This window comes from Liolophura sinensis, chromosome 2 (assembly GCF_032854445.1).
Source record: "Liolophura sinensis isolate JHLJ2023 chromosome 2, CUHK_Ljap_v2, whole genome shotgun sequence".
NCBI classification, from domain to species: Eukaryota; Metazoa; Mollusca; class Polyplacophora; order Chitonida; family Chitonidae; genus Liolophura; species Liolophura sinensis.
Genome location: NC_088296.1, coordinates 10751040 through 10772168, shown reverse-complemented (window position 1 = coordinate 10772168; position 21129 = coordinate 10751040). Strand labels below are relative to the sequence as shown.

The window sequence follows — 21129 nt, the reverse complement described above, 5'->3', positions numbered from 1 at the left end:
CTGTCAGAACGAGTTAGCGTTGTGGCACATCCATTCAAAAGACATACTGCATCACCTGACTCTAAAAACGCTAAACACTGATAAGTCACGAATTCACGGTGGAGTAGCCTTGTATTGGCCAGCTCTTTGTCTATCTCCATAACCTGACATTCAAACAATAAATTCGCGGGATGTCAGCCTTTATGGCTCCTTGGAATAACCGAAAATTAAGAAAGAGTATTTAGTATTACATATTGCAAAAAAGATATTTATTTATTTGCTTTTTTATTTGAATACAGTTTTACGCTGTACTCGAGAATATTTCATTTATACAACATCAGGTAGCAATACGTAGTGGAGAATCGACGAGGAACAGTTGACTCTTGAAAAAGAATCGACAAGGCGCGGAGCGCTGGATCAATTCTTTTTCAAGAATCAACTGCTCCGAGTTGTTTCTCCCGCTTAAACGCGTTTGTAGTAATGTCAAAGCTATCGATTCTTTTTAAAAAATCGCAACCAAATATTAAAAAAAAAACACGTTACATCACAATTAGCGATTGCTCTTTCTTGCCGGCTGAGCCACATTATTTTCATAGATAAAAATAATACGTGGCATGGTTGATCTTTCGTGATGGTGTTACATGAAGTTTACGTGTAACAGCGTTAGATCTCTTAGCCAATGGGAGTCATGTTGGTTGTACTCTGTATTGATTACTACACGAGCATACACTGGGTGTGTAAGATTGCGATCTAATATATAATTATGCGAGAAAGTAAATTTGAACTGATTGAAGCTTACATATAATCTGGGGAATTCTGATAGTAGACGATAAAATTTCTGTCACACTTTTATAACCATGCCTCGAGATATCGAAAATATTCGCAATCGGAATGCCACAAATTAGGCCCACCAGTTCTCTTAGCACGAACACTGCTTTGTTGTTCACATTTGTGCTTGAGAGAATTGATGACGTCACTCTGCCTTTTCCCATACTGGCAGTATCTGGCGTAGTCAAAATGAAGGCGAAGAACGGCACTGTTAAAAAATAAAGTTCTCATACATACATTTCTCATATATACATCCCCATAGCAGCCAGCGCTCTCTGATGTAGAACATCACATCATTTTGACGTATGTGGGTGTAAGTATGTCATCACCTACTACCAACGTTTTGAAGACAGAATATTGCATAACTGGTACAGAATGAAGATAGCCTGCTAACCACTGACACAGCAATTGGGTGTTTCAAACGGAAAATATTTTTGGGAGGAAGCAAAAAATATATCAACAACCATGTAGAAAAAGTTCTGGCTGATGAAGCAAAAACAGCTGCAACTCGAACCTAATCATTCCGATAAAAATAAATAACAAATTAGTCCTTTTCACGAACAGAAGATGAAAGCAACGGCATGGCATTTGATTTCACAAACTCTCGATCTTGTTATGTGCTTTTTCAATACAACGCATCTGTTGGCAATGTTTTATTCTCAAAGTTCAGCCTTAGCTTTACTGGATGCGAAAGTTACTTTTACCTGGGTTATTACATTGTAATGTTTTTACTCATGGATAATTGCAAAATGTGCTGTTGAAAATGTAACCAGTTGCAACCTCATTTGGGGCTCAACCGGACTGGTATATATATATATATATATATATATATATATATATATATATATATATATATATATATATATATATATATCCGATATATATATATATATACCAGTCCGGTTGAGCCCCAAATGAGGTTGCAACTGGTTACATTTTTAAAGTCTTTGGTGTGACCCGACCTGAGTTTTTATCTACCGACTTCGAGGGTGACGCTCTGACCATAAGGCCTCCGAAACGGTAGCATGTGAAAGCAGAAATGCCTTGGCAAGATTATGGCGTGTCATATAAATAGCCCAAGGCGTGTCTCAGACACTGTTCCTGTTTTTCTAGACATTACCGATCTTGTTTTAATTTAGATTAATATCTGCTATGACAAATACATGGTATCGGTAGTCACAATCCGACAGCGAGAAACACACCACTGGGTGGCACTCCGCCGGCTTTGTGTTATAAAAGAGATCCGTTGATTATCATTTATGTAATAGCTCGTATATTTCGCTTAAGGGGAGAAAGCGATAAAGAGACTTATAAGAAGAGCTATTCAAATACTGAAGAGCGGTGCGGACCATATGGTGCCGCAGACCCTAAGGTGAGGTAAGGTGGCGTTAATCAGACAGACAATAAATATTGCTTTACTGACGCGGTTAGAGACACATATTGCAAAAGCGCCTTGACTTACTCGTTAGGAGGTCACAAATCTCCATGAGATTGGGCGTTTAATGCAGCCTTTATCCGGAGACTTGTTTATGGGTGTGCGGTCTGTTAGAGAAATCGAATTCGCGCCTTGACATTGAGACGTCCGAGGCAGTTTAACGGTCTGAGACAAAGAACCGAACCGGATATCGGCCTTCTGAGAAAGAAGGTAAGGCAAATATAAAGACAACACCAGAACAATTATCACGTCACGTCTGATGTTGCACTTACCTGTTCAAAGCTGTGCCTTCTCTTTGGTTTACTCGTATAAGTTCCTTAATTTAATAACAAACGTATTCAAGAAATGGCCTCAGCATGATTGCAGGGAATTGCTACTATGATTTGTGTTCTTCGAGCAGAAGACTAGCTGGGCATCACGACCTTTGTGGGTTCTGATGCATTGGATTAGAAATATTTTGTCTTTAGCTATAAAGTAATCAGTTCGCAAATAACGTTATCACTTGTACATGATTTATGTCTTTGTTGTCGACGATTTAGCCTGGGTTAGCAAAGCTTTAAGGCAAATGACGGCATAATCGCCTTAGGTCGTGTGCAGAACGTCTGGTGCTAAATTAAGATTCATTAAGGCTATTCAATTTCTGAATGCACCATACGGACAATATCGGCAACAAAATGCGGTTCAAGCATCGCAGTGACAATTTTGCTGTATTGTTCCTCGTGCATAAACACAATGGAATTGACAGAACACAATGTATATATATATATATATATATATATATATATATATATATATATATATATATATATATATATATATATATATATATATATATATATATATATATACACCCTGCTCACTTTAAAGTAAATGTGACAATATGTTAAACGGCAAGGCATAAGAAAGATAACACAGTAAAACCGATTAATAAGCATAAGACTGATAACATGGTCATGCGTTTATTTATTAATGTTCTTTACGTAATTGGATTTTTACGCCGAACTCAAGAGTATTTCACTAGTACGACGACCAGCAGCATGGTGTGAAGAAACCGGACAGAGCCCGGAAGAGACCTACGACCATCGACAGGTTGGTGGCAGATCTTCCCGCATATGATTGGAGAAGTCAGTGTGAGTTGGACTTATTTCACATCGATCCCATTCATGAGCGCTAAGACCCAAGCTAAGACCCAGGACACAGAGGCTCGGTTTCCTCCTAATGCTGGCCACCTTCGTATACATGTAAGTGAATTCTTCTTGAATACGGTGTAAAACACCAATCAATCAGTCAATCAATAAGTGTCAGACACATTCTCTTTCTTACCAGATTATCTTCGCACAAAAATTGAACTATGTACTTTGAGTGGGGTAAAGCTGTGTAGACTCGGTCATCCATCTCACGAAGAGAGGAAAGTTGTCGCATTCTCTAGCCAGAAACTGAATGAAATCCCACAACAGATCTAACCTGTCGTGAAACTGTGCCGTCCGTAATGGCCCATGTCTATCCCACAGGAGAAGATCACACTGCCTCCTTATGTCAGGCTTCCCTGTTTTTATAATATTGCTACTCCAAAAGGTAGTGATAAAATATCAAGCCTGAAAAGCAAATGCCGGACAGGCTCACTGAATTCGGCCTTACAGTCAAATTTTCCCCTCCGCATCAACATCCTAAATTGAAGATATTACCAAAAGCAGAATAAACTCTGTCACCATCATCGACCATAAGAGAGGACAGAACTTTTAGAGTACGTTTATATTTAAAGGATACCCTCTACCGCCAATACAATAATAGAAAAAAATACATTTGGAAAATGGCTGATTCAAAAACAGCTGAAAGTGCTATTTTCAAATTGTTCTTCATTTAATGAGGTGATAGGGGAGATATTTTCGATATTATCATAGAATAGCAATTACTTTTCACTAAATTTTATCTTCGGCTGTGCACGTGTTACTGTTTAAGCCCGGTAATAAAGTTCCTAAGATTTTTAAAGCGGGTCGCATTATAGCTGTTTCAAACTTAAGAATCATTTTAAAACCATAAATAGCACAGATCCGTGTCTGATAGTTTATTACTTTATCTGTTAAATTTAACAGAATGAAATGAGATTATTTTGTCTGAAAATGCTAGAATGTATTCTGGTATCATAACATAAAACTATCAACATTCAACATAATTTCATGTCAGCGATGTAGAATTAATATAACTTGTGTGTCATTTCTAACAGTACATTCTCTTGTAATACCGGAACACATTCAAGCATCACACATAAGACAGACTTTGTGTTAAAGATAATTAATTCATACTTTCGGCCTAGTTGAACGAAGGTTTCTTATTTCTGCACATTATTCATACTTTCTGCGAACAAATACATAATGTTTATGTGTATTTATACAAATGACCTAGTATGGTAAGGCGGAGAATCGGCCTCAGAGAGGTGCGATAAGAAAGTACAAATTTCAAAATCCCAGTACAATTCTGTAAATTTCCGAATCAGAAGTATAAAACTTGGTCGAAACACTCATGGAAATTACAATGCCATAAAAGAGATGGTTGCTTAGTAATAACCCTCCAAAAATGCACTCTCGATCAAAAACGCCAATTTTTCGTTCAAAAGAGGCGCTGTGTTTGTTACTTACAGTTTAAAGATCAATGTTAACTACAAAAATACCTTTACTGAAACTTTCCTGTGTGTATTTCTACGTGCTGTCAAAGTTTCGTTTTGGTTAACTTTTGCCTTCATGTATAAAGCATAAACTTTATAATCTGATCAGTGTTGTCATACTTAAAAGTTTCAAATCCGTTTTTCTGCCATAATCTGTCAGTCATCCTTCATAGTAAAACTAACGGAGTCACAATGGAGAAAGGTTGTATCTCAAGGAAAAGTTCGAATCTTTGTGAGGTTACTTTATATTCTCTGGCAACAAACTTTAGGTGTGAGTAAAGACATAGATCGTATTGCATTAAATAAGTGTTATAATAAATCATGAAGCACAGTAGATAATTGTTAAGCCATGGTAATACGTAGGTGTGGCAACTATAGCGAAATCATACGAGAATCCTGGTGGAGAGCACATGCGATCCTCTAGGTATCACTAACATGATATGCGTATCGGAAGTATAACGATGAACATTCGTTATACATGTATTTAATGGATTGGCACATAACTGCGGTCAATTTCGGGAGCGGTAGATCCCAGGATCAATCCTGGGACGAGTCACACCTAAGGCCTTAAAAGAGGAAGTTGTAACTTCCCCGCTTAGCATTCAGCATGAAGGGGATAGTGCAACGACTGGTTGTCCCGTATCAGTATAACGGATCGGGCGAGGCGGATTACTTGCCTTGGCTAAGGTGTCTCAGTGAAGCAGCACTAGATAAAAGAGCGGTGGAAGTCCGTCCTGCAACAAGGAGGCACATTACATGCACTCTAAGGATTCCTTCGTCGTCATTTGACCGAAAAGATTTTTGAGAAGTTACGTTTGTGGTGCAGTGTTTTTCCCCATTCTACAGTGTCTAATGCAAAAACGATATTTCAGTGTGACTGAAGCGGGCTACCAATTTTTCGATTTTATGACATTTACATTGCTTCAATACATTCTTGTTATATAACAGTAAAAGGCAGGTAAAATAGAACTGAAAAAAGAAGTAAAATCTTGTAAATCTTCAGTGTGTCAGTTGCTGTTACTCACAGCTATAGTCAGTTTCGCTTCTTGAGGTGCACATTTTCGTGCACTGGGTCCGATTCCCCCGCCTTACCACACTAGGTCCTTTTAGTCATTAGAGCAAAAACGTGCGTGTGGTGTACGAGAAAAACGGCTTCTTTAATCAACTACATTCAAACCATGCAAATCCTCTAAGAATTGGGGGTAACAGACTCAATACATCTTGACATTTCGCAGATGTTTTCAGAGAGCAGTGCGGAATGCAAAATTTACAACCACGCCAGGCGTTGTTGTAAGGCATGAAATACGCAAGAACCCTCACTAAATCACTGCAAGCCATAAAGTCAGAGAATATCCACGCCTTTGTCGACGCCTTGAATTGCCGAATCGGCGTTTAATTCCCCTCCAAATCATACTTACGTGTAACTTTGACGGAGAAAGCGTGGAGTAGACTGATATACTGGCCATTCACAAAAGTAATTTCTGTGTCTTGACGTCGATCAAAAGCGATTTGTTCCATTTTGGGCAAGCAATGCTATCAGTAAAAGCACAGGATGAGGATGGTACACACACGGAAGTCATGACATGGTGTATTTATTTATTTGACTGGTGTTATACGCCATACTCAGGTAAACTTTACAGACTTAACACAAAGTCTGCCACAAGATATACATGGAAGGAAGTATATAGGACACAGTTATCACACAAAAATATGTAAAAAAAAATTGTTTAAAGTTTTAAAAGCCGAGAAGATGGAGTTCAGCATTGGGGATATGGCACTGACTAACAATTCACTCTGAGTAGCCATGTTGCAGAAGCATTTATGAACTTGACCAATCAATAGCACTTAAAGTGTCACGTGAGAATTATCTGTCATGTCAAAAAAATCTGCCTGTGTCACAATGCGAAGATATTGGGCAGGATACTGCAGTATAGACTTGTCAGGGTAAGCTAGCAAGAAAACCGAACTGGGAGAGTAATTGCATTAAGAAACATATCCTGACTTTGCATTACTTTTCCTCAACAAAGTCAGATTTATTACGAAAATATCTTCCTAAAATATAAATGAAACGATCTGTTATCAATCAGATGTTCGCTAAATTTCAGCTAGGCCAAATTCGTACACCCATGCAGGACGAGGGCGAGCAGGGCCGCTAAAACACCACCCTTGTGGCCACGAACATCGCCCTGACCGAACGCCAAACTAAAAGAAACATCGGCCCTTTGAACACCGAACAGAGCTGATCGTTGAGTATCAGGCGTTTTTGTTTGTATTTTCGCATTGTCACATTGTTTAATACCAACGGCACGGGAGAGCTCCACGGTTTTTTGACGTCACACTTGATAGCTAGGACATGGCAAATTGTCGTCATCAAATGAATGGCTAGGTACTAACGGTTGTTTGCTATTTATTTTGTTGATAAGCGGTGTAGAATTTTTGAAATAATTGTAGAACATTTCTGGAAAACTACTTTATTAAACAATTCAGCTTTAGTGACACACTCAATGTTCACGATAAACGAGAGCGACCAGTACTGGAGTGGGAAGAAACCGGCGGAATCCGGGGCAAAACTAATGGCCTTAGCCTTGAGTATATTCAACCGTGGAGAGGTTTAGCTAAAACCAAAACAGATAGGACTATTTTGGCAGCTTTCGGCCGCAAATTCTGCAGCAATCATCAGATAAACATTATGGCAGCAGTCGTGGCCGAAAATTCAAAAATACCATCATGCAAAAAGTTGTCACAAAGTAAAACCAAACGATCATCCGCAGATTGCTGAAAGACATGTACGAACGGAGAGGAAGGCAAATACCTGGACCCGTATTTATCAAACATCTTAAGACTTATTTTGAAAATTCAAATACATTCAGACATTAAAATGTTCCGGTTTAGAGAGTTTAAAATTCGTACAATGCGTGTTTACTGCAGAACAACGTATAAACCACAATCTGATTTCTTTCCCGTTTCGAGCGTGACTTAAGGCTTAAGTCTCAAAGTAGTACTGTGATGTTGACATGAATATATTGATTTTGAGACTGACAGATTTTCTGAATTCGTTGTTCGTACTGACAGATCGGCTGACAAAGCCTAACCAGAACAAGTAAATGCGAGGTATGTACAAAACTAACCCGAATTATCCCATAAACAGTTTTATAGAAAAAAAAACATTTAATTCAAATTGAAATCGCCCAATATACACGTGGTTGCCAACATCTTTTCAACTTCCTTTAAGTTGTGTTTAGTAATCGCACCGACTCGTTGCCGGTCCACTTATGACACATCAGGGCGTAAAATAACCAATATGCAAAAATAACAATAAAATTCTACGCAACTGAGCTAGTTAAACCAAAACAATCATATATTTAGCTTACAAATGCCACATACCAGATTTCATGGTCTATTTTCGCATTTGTCTAAGTAGGTTTATAGTTACTCGTGGAATTTTTTACTAACTTCGTAATTCTTGTATGTTTTAGCAAACATGGGCATCAGAGCAAATAGGGTTTGGGAATTTTGGCATCCCGTTAGTGGGCTAAAGCGACAGATGTAAAATTAACGGTGTAATCCATTACTGTGGGCAAACGGATTGACTCGCAGAATAAAACAAAACGATAATCAACAGATCTGATTTTTTGCTTCCTTCGCTTAATGTCTACTGCATACGACTTACATTTTTTGTGTATTTTGTGTATTGTCAGACATGAACCATTTGGAAACTCAGTGCAAAGAAAAATCCGACAACCAAATGTAAAAGGGTAAAGCAAGGTTTCTCGAACTCGTGACGTCGAAGTTGTTGGTTTCCTAAACAGCTACGGTCAATGCAGCGTTGAAATTTAAAATATTCATATCTGTGAGGGATACATTCGAATTTGCCACGTAGAGAAAAAACTCATATTTTTCCATACATTTCAACACGTTATGGCAATGTAATTAAATTTTTTTATGAGGATCCGTTTTGTCTTCCAAATAAACTCTGTATTTACCATCCGTATTTTAATTACATCAGCTCCGTGTCGTTATGACCGGCCCGGATAGCACAGTTGGTAGAGCGTCCGCTTCGGGACCGGTAGATCCAGGATCAATCCTGGGTCGAGTCACACCTAAGACTTTAAAAGAGGAAGTTGGAACTTCCTCGCTTGGCGTTCAGCATGAAGGGGATAGTGCAAAGACTGGTTGGCCCGTATCAGTATAATGGCTCGGGCGAGGCAGCTTACTTGCCTTCGGTAAGTCGTCTCAGTGAAGCAGCACTAAATAAAAGAGCGGTGGAAATCCGTCCTGCATCAAGGAGGCACATTACACGTACATGCACCCTAATGATTCCTTCGTCGTCATATGACTGAAAAATTGTTGAGTACGACGTTAAACCCCAAGCACTCACTCACTCACTCCGTGTCGTTAAGAACTTAGCAGGCCCCAGAGAAAGTCACTGGCCCTAATTAACTCACAGGCGAGACACATTTTACGTTAATTGCAAAAACCAGAGGCGGAGTCTACGGGCGGGAATGCCACCCTTTAATGTGTTTAAGAAAGGCTGTTTGCGCCTGGAAACTTGGACCGTGTGTTTCTGGAAACACTCCTGCCTCTGTCTTCTGGTAATTAGAGGAATCATCTATAAAGGCGATTAGCTACTTTCTTTCAACATTTAAAGCGTACTTCTAGACACATTTAGTCCGATTACCTGGCACGGTAGACTTGGTTGTGGACGCTTTCTTATAGTGTACATAAAGATGTACCCGCCTGTCTTAAATATATGGAAACCAGAACAAAGAAATAAACGGCTTTTAAAATCGCAAAAACTGAAATCTGGGGTATCCATTGTTAATGCGCTCACGTTGTCACGCCGTTCGATTATTTCTATTCTTTCTGTGGTTTTTTGCTTCCTTAAAGGATTTGTCAAATTAAGAGAAAAGGTATTGTGCCCCTTGCCAACTTCTAAGCCATGGTGGAATGTTTCCTTTCTGAAGCTTCAAATCCAGACCAGTCCTTATTTTCTGTCCGACTTGCTCTTCAACCTACGGCCTGACAGGTATGGGGCACGTGAAGTCTTTTCATTCAAAACCTTACCGGATAAAAAGGGGATATAAATCTATAGTTTAATTGCATTAATTACATTAGATATCAGTTAATCAAACTTTTGGCTGTCACCGTTTGAAATAATAACAATACATAATGGCGCTGAGAGATAAAAACATTAAACAATGAAGAAACATGAACATTTGCATACAACCCTGCCGCTTTCAGGCGCGCGTTTTTCAGTTTGTCTCCTGATCGAATTCAAAGATTGCAAGCCGTAATTGTACGTTTGGAATTGTGTTGCAGCAACGGATTGATACTCAGGGTAGTGTCTTGCAAACTTCTTTTTCAAATGAACATAAGATCACGAGACAAATCTAATCTGACCCTACCACGAGTACCCATATGTGGATTAAAAACTGGGCTGGATTAAACTTAGTGTGACTTCGGTTTTAGTTTATTGGGCATTGTTCCTCAGCATTATTCAGTCAGTTGTCAGTTGTCAGTTGCAGGGATGTTTGTGTGAAATACTAGGCGTAGCGCCATCTACAAACCGGTGATACATTTAACGCACGAGCTTTCAAAATCACGTTAGAACATGCCGACAAAGATATATATATATATATTTAATAAAAACTTATGGAAATTGTGAGTGTTGAGAGACTCATTGTCGAGGAACAAATTTGTACACGATGACTTTTAGAGCACACACTTGCTCTTGATAATGACATCACATAGCTCTTGACCTTGATCATACCAGCTCAGCTCTATCCGACAAGTACTGCGCAAACATAGATTATGTGTGCTTAATACACTACAAGAAAAAATGGTTCTAAGTAATCCAGATACTGCGTGGTCTTATAATAATAGGCTAAAACTCAACTGAACCACTACATATACGTCATCGACTTGGATAATAAGTACTTGTAGTTTGATTCGCATATGTTTCTACTCCGTCTATGCTCCTCTGGACATCAGTAAAGGTCAAGGAATCTAATTAGGGTCTTGCCAACTTTATTGTGTGTTTTTTGTGTGTGTATATACGGGAATATCGTTCGGAAATAAGCAGTTGACGGATCCAAGTGTGAGGTCACTATGTCATGTCTGGCAGATTTATCGGTCTATCTAACATGCTAAGAGTAAACTCGTATATCATTTTTTCAAGTTAAACAAGACGGTAAACATAGATTTATGTCATATCTACCTTCAGACATATGGACACTCGTTTAATGACGTTAGTAAAACTAGTATGTACATAAGAAAGTGAAACCTGCCATTCTCTCCTTCAGCCAATGTCTTTAAGTCAGGCATACAACTTAAATCGTGTCTTAAAGTGCATTAATTTAGCTCTGTGAATAGAGGATTGTACATTCATTTCAGGATGTGAGAAAATGTTTGTGTTTTATAAGATACATCTGGCTAAAACTCACTGGTACCGGGCTGAATAATATTACACGATTTACGTCATGCTGAGCTCCAAAGATGGGTGTAAAATATGTTTACATCCTTCGGGTCATTTTATGGCAAGCTGAACACGGAGCCGTCGGTCAAACATGTCAAACAAAATACTATTGCGTATATGTTCGTGTAAATGTAATGCATATGTTTACACATCTCTGCAACCTGCTGATAACTATTGTTACATAAATGTATATGTTTCGTCAATACAGTGCAGAATTTAATACTGAACTGTTCGTTTCGGATATATGTATATAGATACAGTGTTTGGTTTCACTTGGATAACGAATAATAAGTCGTTCATCTATGAATGCCAGTCTCGGCTTCCGCGAAAATTCACAGTCGGTAGTTTTCCCTGTATGAACCTTATACCAGCTGACATGGACCATAATCTGTCCCTACAAAAGCTATAGGGAACGAGGTGTTTTCCAGACGTTGTCTCATAAATATATGATGTCCGAGTATACGGATATATCATGATAAATTACGATCCATGGAAAAAGGATTGAATGTCAATATAAACTTTAATAAACATGCAACTCTAGTACATGTGTACTCAAGCTGGCAAAGAACGTACACTGGTGGCAAGGTCTTTGGAGTGTGTGCCTCTTCACTTCGAAAACCTCAATCGACTAGCATAAGAAGAATTGTTTGTTTGCTTGTTATATCTTGTGTTTACTACCATGACTTTTGTGATATAAGTCTCGTGTCATCGCAAGGTTTTGCTATGATTTTTAATGAAAAATCTAAACATTTTTATACCAGTTGGAATAAAACCCTAATTGAGATAAACTCACAAGCAGCCAGAAATTACCATTTTACGTTTAGTCATGTGACAATAATCACAGTTTAGTCACCGCTGTAGTTTTACTCGCGAGCTATGATGTTGTATTTTATATCAATATCAACAGAAATTGTCCTCAAAATACCGTTGAATAATTTTTCATATTTATCTATTTATTTCATTGGTGTTTCACGCCATACTCAAGAATATTTCTTATACGACGGCGGCCAGCATTACGGTGGGAGGAAACCGGGCAGAGCCTGGGGGAAACCCACGATCATCCGCAGATTGTTGACAGACCTTCCCACGTAAGGCCAATAGTTTATATAATATTAAGTTCAAATCACAATTGGTGTAATTAAATACTGTTTTATTTTTTTTTATCTGATTGTGTCTTACGCAGAGCCCGGGGAAAACCCACGACCATGCACAGGTGGCTGGCAAACCTCCCCACGTAAGGCCGGTGAGAAAGCCTGCATGAACTGGACTTGAACTCACAGCGACCGCATTAGTGATAAGCTTCTTGGTTATTTGCTTCGCGCTGACGTGCAAGCCACCTCGGCCACGAAGACTCCATAAATACTGGTATATCATACATGGTCTTAGGTATGAGTTTGAAAAATACCTGGTGTCATGAGAATCTGTCTGTAGTCTTCTCGGGTAAATTAGACACACCAAAAGCCTAATCAAGAGTGAAACAGAGGCCCAGTATTGTACTGGACTCTCGACTTAATAACTATATTAGTAGGGCTCCCGGGAATATCAATTTGGCGGAACTAGGTTCAGTTGCGGCGGGTTTCATGACTTGTGTTAGCAATATACCGTAACGAACCTCTCGGTTTAGATATTATTGTCCGTATTAATGAAGCAAAATCTGGATTCTCCACCATTTCACAAAGGACGGGGACAAACTGGACCCATTCTCGAGGGATGCGACGACAAGCATCCGGTTCGGACGTTTCCGATGGGGTTGGGTATAGCTGTAATGTTTAAACATTGTCCACTGTACGTCCGTTTTAAGGCAACATATGCGACTGTAATTATGGGCTGAATTTATATTTCACGTGGCTAACCAGTCCCTTAATATGTAACACATATCTTTTATTGCTCTCCAAGGGAGATATTAATGTATCCCAGATGGCAATCAACCAAAGATAAAAATAACCCATATTTAGAAAGTCCCAAGCAAACACAGCTAGATTTATACGCTTCAAAGCAACAACTCTGCGACAGGTCCCATGTAAAAGTGCAAAAAGAACCAGTTTTAGGTTTCATCAAATTAGAATCTGTTTCACACACTTCTCTTGTTGAGGCCTTGCTAAATCAATCAGGAATTGGACACGGAACTTAGAGATTTAGTTAAATGTGTAAACGTCAACAGCCGCTTGCTCTGTCATCTTGGAAGGACGTAAATCACCTGTCACTTCATTTGATATGTGAAGCGAAAAAGTGTGGGCACAGTTTAGCAGACCGTTGGGGTTAGATTGAGCTTAGAGATTTTGGTATGGGATACAATATCCACGAGATAGCCCAAGATATGTCTGCATTTCCGTAATTGACATATGCATCTTTTTGTTCTTTGGCTGCATAACTTATGAAAGGCAACAGTTGGTGGAGAAGTAAAATTTTTGTATCACCAAACCTCTGGGGCCCATACACACATTTTATATGTAAATATGAAACCACAAGCCATTCAAGCGTAACTGGTTAAAATTTCCACATGACTTACTCATCACCTTGAACCAAAGTCGGTGAATATAAACTTTAACAATGAATGGTCGAACCACAGAGAATCGGTCGTAGTTTTTGAAATACCAATTCATGTTGACGGGAAACTATACAAAATAATGTGCTATTACGCAAAATCTTTTTAAACAAGAACGCTGTTGTTTTAAATATTGTTTATTTTAGACCTGATAGGTGTCATTAAAACTATTGATTTCCAAGTATAAAAAGCATGGTTACTTTTCACACATGCTGCATTTGGCAAGCCCTTGTGCGATGCCTGGATTCAGAAAATTCTTGGCGCGTGCCACAGGTTTGACAAACTCAAGACAGCCTTCGATCAATATCAGACCTTAGGTACCTTGTCCACGAACTGGTGCCTTTAACAGAACGTTTGAGGACACTCCAGAAATAAAGGCTTCCAGGAAAAGCTAAAAAAAAAACACGTCACAAAGAACTAATCCAGCTAACCTTCGACAAGTGAGATATGTCGACTGAAAGAAGTTTAGTTTGCCGTATGTTGTTCTTCACAACGTGTTTGAACGAATGTTCGTGATGAGATGACGTTTTGTGATGAGTGCCTTTAAATGTGTTGCAAAAACCCAGCACTCTCACGCAATATTGGCAAAAAGGAAAAACATTGAGGTCGCCAGGAATGTACTACTTGTCTCCCATTACCTCTTTTCTTGAGGAGACTGTTCAAGTCACATACTGGTAAATGGTTATTGAAGCTTACGGCCAGCTTTCTAGTCCACAGGCACGAGGCCGTTGGCCTGTTCTAAAATTGCATCAGAAAAAAATGAAAGAGGAATATATGCTTTCAGAAAGGAGGTAGAATTAATTTATCGGATGTGTTGATTAATTTTCCCAACAAAAATGCAAAAATGTTGTATACAAGAACTGCACAAAAACAACTGGCTTGAGGCAATGCTATGCTTAAATAACCCTTATTATTACTTATTAATCGTCCTAAATGCCAAGAGTGTATGTATAAAACTATGTATTTTAATCAACTGACCCAAAATAACCATGTTTCTCTACTGATGCCAATTCACCAATTGTTTATTAGATTACTGAGTTAATATATATGTAACTCATAAAATTCTCAAATGCACGAAAGTTAATGTACAGTTAATGTGGCCTATACATTCATACATTCACAGCATTTCTTTTTTTTAAATATTAGAAACCCAGAAATATTTTTCAATTACTTATGCCCAAGATACTAAATTCACAAATGAAATTTGCGATAAAAAATTAATAAATGAAGAAAAGTCCTTATTGTTACAGGATAAATTAGTTAGTTATTGATGCAAAAAGAAGCTGATCGTATGGAGGTATGCTTCAGTTAAAATAAAACCAGTAAATTGGAAGAACAAGGCAGTCGTCTTGTAACAAGTAAAAATTATTTCCAGGAGAGTGACTAATACTTTTGCGAGGAGCATGGAGTGTTCAGTTCTACCTTTGCGTGACTGGATTCCTCAGAGTAAGAAATACTCGTCATTTGTCGTGATAACGTCGAGAAACATTACCCCCGCCTCTTCTGTATTTTAATCTTGTGCTTAGTTCACTACAGATCTGTTGTCATATGTTTTTTTTTTCATATCTGTTATTTACTGTCTACCGTAAATCCATTTGCTCCCGGGCGTTTTGTTTGACAGCATATCTAGACAAATAGAGCAAGAAATATCCATTGTGAAAAACAATAGTGGCCTGCGAAATGAGATCGGCTTCATGTCACATCTGATTTGTGGCGCAGAACTCACAGGGATTGCACGTATGCTCTGTATATTTTGTCTGAGGCTTACAATGATGTTTAACTTAAGAAAAAAATCGCAAAATTGTAAGTTCAGTGGAACGGTGTCTGCCATAAGACGTGCATTACAGGGAATCAGGGATGTCACGCGATTCATTGTCCTGACTTAATGAATTTAGTAAAACTACAAATCGGCTCATATGTTTAATTTTATTAGCCACCATTAGAAAGAACATCAGATACTCGTATTTATTTTCCAGCATCTTAACGAAATGGTCAGAAAAACTAGACCATACATTTGAGAACATCATTGTATTTATCGTTCACTTAGCAAGTAAGACTTTATCTGCAACAATCTGTCAAAATTAAATGTCGCAGAACTGTGTTTATAAAGGAGCTATGTCGTTTTAAAACACGCACCTGAAAATGCCTAAGCAAAAAACTAAAAACTTTTCCGTGGTAAACAACAGCGCTAGCAACCGAATATATAATTGTAAAGGTACACATTTACAGTATGCCTAAATGTAGCGGAACACATTTACCAGTATGCTTAACTGTAGCGGTACACATTTACCAGTATGCTTAACTGTAGCGGTACACATTTACCAATGTCCTTAACTGTAGCGGTACACATTTACCAGTATGCTTAACTGTAGCGGTACACATTTACCAATGTCTTTAACTGTAGCGGTACACATTTACCAATGTTCTTAACTGTAGCGGTACACAGGTACACATTTACCAATGTCCTTAACTGTAGCGGTACACATTTACCAATGTCCTTAACTGTAGCGGTACACATTTACTAGTATACCTGACTTTAGTGGTAAACATTTACCAATGTCCTTAACTGTAGCGTTACACTTTTACCAGTATACGTAGGTGTAGCGGTACACTTTTACTTGTATGCCTAAGTGTAGCGGTACACTTTTACCAGTATACCTAAGTGTAGAGGTACACCTAACTGTATTGCGGGACATTTTGTTGCCCAGGTATATACTAGACAAATTAAGGCTGGTATTCATGGTATGCAAATATTTGTGAGGAACTCAGTTCTTGGCAACATGCATTATGCAACAGTACTAAATGTCAATGAAAATGCCCTGAAAAAACTTCATTGCATATTGCCTTCCTAGTTAAACTTTCGCGGCCAAAACACATGCATTTTCAACTGCGTAGCCAGTATAATGTACTTTCTTTAATTATGCAATGAGAAAAAACATAACTGTTGTGATATTCAGTGAGCTGTGTCACGTATAAGTCAGATTACGGTTACAGATTATCACGCCTCATTTTGTCAGCACTTGGTTATAAAAACATGCGAAACCCGGTTACGCAAATGGGAGCTTCCCAATAGTGTTGCATTTGTGTTGAGCGGGCTCATTACTGCATTTTCCTATCGTATGCTATGCCTTTTGAGCGCGTGGCGTTGCCATGACGTCATAAGAGTGTGTGTTTTGTCACATCATGACAGAGTAGATAATTACAAGACACGCGCGCGCGTACAGAGATTGTAACCTCATTAAGAGGTGTATGTGAGCATCACTAAATAGGCATATCGTTTCCTGGAAACAAAATGTGTATAATTACAATTCGAAATTTGTTCCTGCAATGGAAAATGCATAGTAGCTGTAAAATAAGACGTAAAATGTATAGAAAAATGCTAAATTGTCTAATTCACAGTCCATACATCCAAACCTGTATTAAACAATCTTTCCAAAATAGCCTCCAAAGGGACATTTAGGCGTCTCATTTTGAATTTTAAAAAATTGTGGGAAATTGTAGGCATGGAAGACGCTGACTCTAAAGGGTAATGCATGAGGGATGGGATAAAAATAGAACTGGACTCACCACCGTATTCGTTGCCAATCACTTTGGGCATCCTGTCAGTAATATCCGAAAGTTTGTCAAACTTTGAGTAGTCCGGAATAATGTTCAATTCGGAATAGCCCTCCTTCAGAGCGTAATGCAAGCCATCCATGGTAATATGGCAGTACTGGTGCATTATATCTTGGTGACCTTTGGGGTCGTAAGCAAGCAAAATTTTACTCCAATCAAACTTGGTTAAAACCGAAACCAAGAAGCCTCCGAGAGATCCTATATTGTGTCCAATTCGTGTCAGGTAGGTGTACCTGAAGACTTTGTTGATGCCGAAATCGCGATGCATGGCACCTGCGGTTACCATGGGCACTTTCCAAAACTTGCTCTGTCGTGCCACAGGCGCTGCGGCGTAATCACAGGTCGGGCCCAGGAAAAGATTCACTTCCTTCTGCATGTAGAAGTTAATTGCCTCGTTCATAGAAAGCGCGATATCACACCATGAATCTGCGTATTTCACCGATAGCTTCACGGAGGGAATAAGCCGTCGTTTTTCCACGGTCTCTATTGCGTAGGAAATTGCAGGCGATACACGATGTATTGAAAACAATCGTCGATCCCGATTTGGTAATAGTATTGCTATTTTAATAGGCGTTTGTGGTTTCGTTGCGTTTTGGCCTACGGTTACGGTATAATTTGTACCTCCAAATGCCCGTGGTAAAAACATTGCCAAACATGCACCCACAAGAATTGACACATGCATTGCCTTCCTGTAACGCAATCCCATTCGGAGATCCATATGTAAATCCATATTGTTTGGAAACGCTCCGGTATCACCTATCCAACTTGTATGAAATAGCTTGAGACAATTCACTTATACTGAATAAATTCCTCCTGTTGACGCACAAGCAGAAAGCAATTATAATTTTACCCCTCTTTGGAATGTTGTACAGTTTCAGGTAAGATAACAATTCCGTGTTGTAATGGCGCAAAGATTATGGTTGACTTCAAAGGAACGTAGTAAAGATGCAATTCACAGGAATCACGTGTGCTAATGGAACTGGTTTCACCCAATAATTAGCGTGCATTCTTCCGTAGAAAGACGCAACAATTGCGAATTGGAATGATAATACTCTTTATGGCTGCAGATACTTTTTATACTTTTTACATGTACATAGAGCATCCAGTCATTACCACATTTAAAGCTTTGTTAAGCACAGCAAATGAACATAGATTAACAACAACGCTGAAGGTAAATCCTACGTAGCAGATAACTCCGTAAACACAGGAGGACGCGAAACAGACCTAAATCAATCATGGATCGTAGGATGGAATATATGACGCTGTTATCCGAAGGTGGTATCCCTTAATATCACAAATAGGTATTCAGATACCGATGCACATTTGTTAATCCTGACGCTGATGCTTTAGACCTATTGATACGAAGCAGTTCCAGAAATCGAGACGCATTCAGTGGGGAATCACCTAAAATGAGGTAGGCTAACCTTTTACGATTGTATTCGCAAATATTTACATCTATTCCGTGAGGGGATTCGTAAATATACTCACATGTCAGGAAAACACATTTGTTTCCATATCCTTATGTATTCTTGACCACAATTCATCACTTTTGACAAGAATGGCTTACTCTTTTGCTGAAAAGATTCCTTCCTGTATTATTCCATTTCGTGGCAATGAGTTGTCTAAACACAGTGAATCTTCGTTCTTCTATGTTTGGAAATATTTTAAATCATTCAGACTTGCGGCTATCACCACACATGTGTCTGCGAACAAACACGAGGTCAACGTTAGGAAATCAATCTTCCAAATCCGAAATATATACGTATTCCTTAGCATTGGTAAGTTTCCAGCGACGAACCATGTATTGACTCTACGACGCAGACATTTGCATGACTTGTGGTTCAGATAGCTATAGATGTGTAATGGTCACAACGAAATCGAAGCCCATAAATGACACCTTCTTCGGAAAGCGGCAAATTAAATGAACATTTGTGCACAAATGAAACGTATAAATCCACACAATCCGCAACCTGTGATATAGCCTGGTAGGATTACATCCGTCAGTCCTCTGTTAACAAACTGTATTCAATTTCGTTTCTTTTTCCATGGAAATCCTTAACAAATTATTTTCGTTCTTATAAAGCAAAGATTTTTGTTAATAACAATCGTGGTGGTTTGAGAGCTGATAGGTACTGGTTTGTGTCCTGTTGGCTATCGATAACCCCCGACAGTGATGTTGCCTAACTCTGCGGACTGGTAAGGCAGAACACAAGCACATGTGGTCTTGGCAGACGGGAATATGCCGCGTCACCTGGTGTCACGGAGAAGCTAGGTATGGGAATAAGGCTAACAAAAGGCACGGTCTTCAACAGCAATCGCCAATCGGATTTTTTTTTCTCAGTCCCACCAGAGAGCAAGGATTTCAAAGCGCACTGATAAGTATTACCTCTCTATTGTGCCCGTCGATCCGTGCTTAGGTCAGACTCCTCCCCATTATCGTAATTGGTATGGCCATTCTCGTACAGCAACAACAACAACACGTGCATTAAGCATTCTAGCCTTCGTGTAAAACAGGTAACCCGAGGCTATGAGGCCCAAAGTTTGCGTCCAGCACAAGTTATTATGACGATAGAATTCCTTTTTTTTTTGCTTTAATAGCCTTTTTTCGCTACAGAGAGACTTACCATACCACTCGAAAAACCTGGGTTCTTATAAGTCCAGGTAATATAATATGTAAAATTTCGGTCGTCAGTAGCTTAAGGGCACCTCTACCAGACGTAGCACTATTATTGAAGAAGACGAACAAATTCAATTATCCGGTAAAACAGCATACGTCCACTTGGAGGCCAGAGTTCAGTATTCGCCCTGTGGCCCACTGCCGAGAAATCCTGACTAATATCTTACATAAAAAATAGCATAACCTTCAACAGGTTTCCAGGGCTTAACAAATAACGGCCCTCTTCAGCCGAAGCCAATATTTTACGAAATGTCGAGTTTTGCAAAAATTCCTGCGGGCGGTCATATCCTCGCAATGCAAAAAGTCGGAGTGGTCAATCGTGGCTTCCGTAGAACTTTGGCCTGGAGTTATGTATGGACTCGCACTGCCGACAACAAAACGCTGACTTTTCTCCCGCCCAGTATATCTCGTTTAAGAGGTCATTCCATCGTGCTGCTTGGCAAACCCCTTTGCACGGTCCTGGTAAGATTCCATTCCTCGAGACGCCAGGATATCTGGAACAGAGAAGTAGGCAAAAGTCAAAATCAAAGTTTCGTCTGACGATCCAATGCTTCCAAGAGGGTTATGGCCAACTCCGAGCACCACTATGTTAGCCGCGTGTTTAGAGCAAAGATACGCCGGCAGACCAGACACGAATAGTCCTCCACGGGCTAACGGAACGCATCGATACTAAGCAAGCCTGTTTGCCATCAGTGGAAGTGGCCGCATAGCAAAGAGCTTAGCAGCGCAGACTGCAGAGCTAAAATCGACCTTCGGAGATCAGAGAGTATATTGAGACACAGCTTGGCTAACCCTTCGGCGCATTTCTGGTGGTTATGAAGTAATAGCGGTTCGGTTTATATAAGTGTTTATTACTGAGCCAAGCCAAAATTTATTATTTAAAAAAGAATAGGCTTTAAGGTTCAAGACCTCC

General features: G+C 39.2%; 1 protein-coding gene across 1 annotated transcript in view; it reads right to left on the bottom strand.

Moving 5' to 3' along the window:
- LOC135462723 (atrial natriuretic peptide receptor 1-like) overlaps nucleotides 1-18349 on the bottom strand; it is a 398590-nt gene extending 380241 nt beyond the window's left edge. The window contains 1 exon segment of the mRNA XM_064739947.1: nucleotides 17492-18349. Coding sequence (XP_064596017.1) covers nucleotides 17492-18269 — 778 coding nt within the window. The 5' untranslated portion in view covers nucleotides 18270-18349.
- Between the last annotated feature and the right edge of the window lie 2780 nt (nucleotides 18350-21129).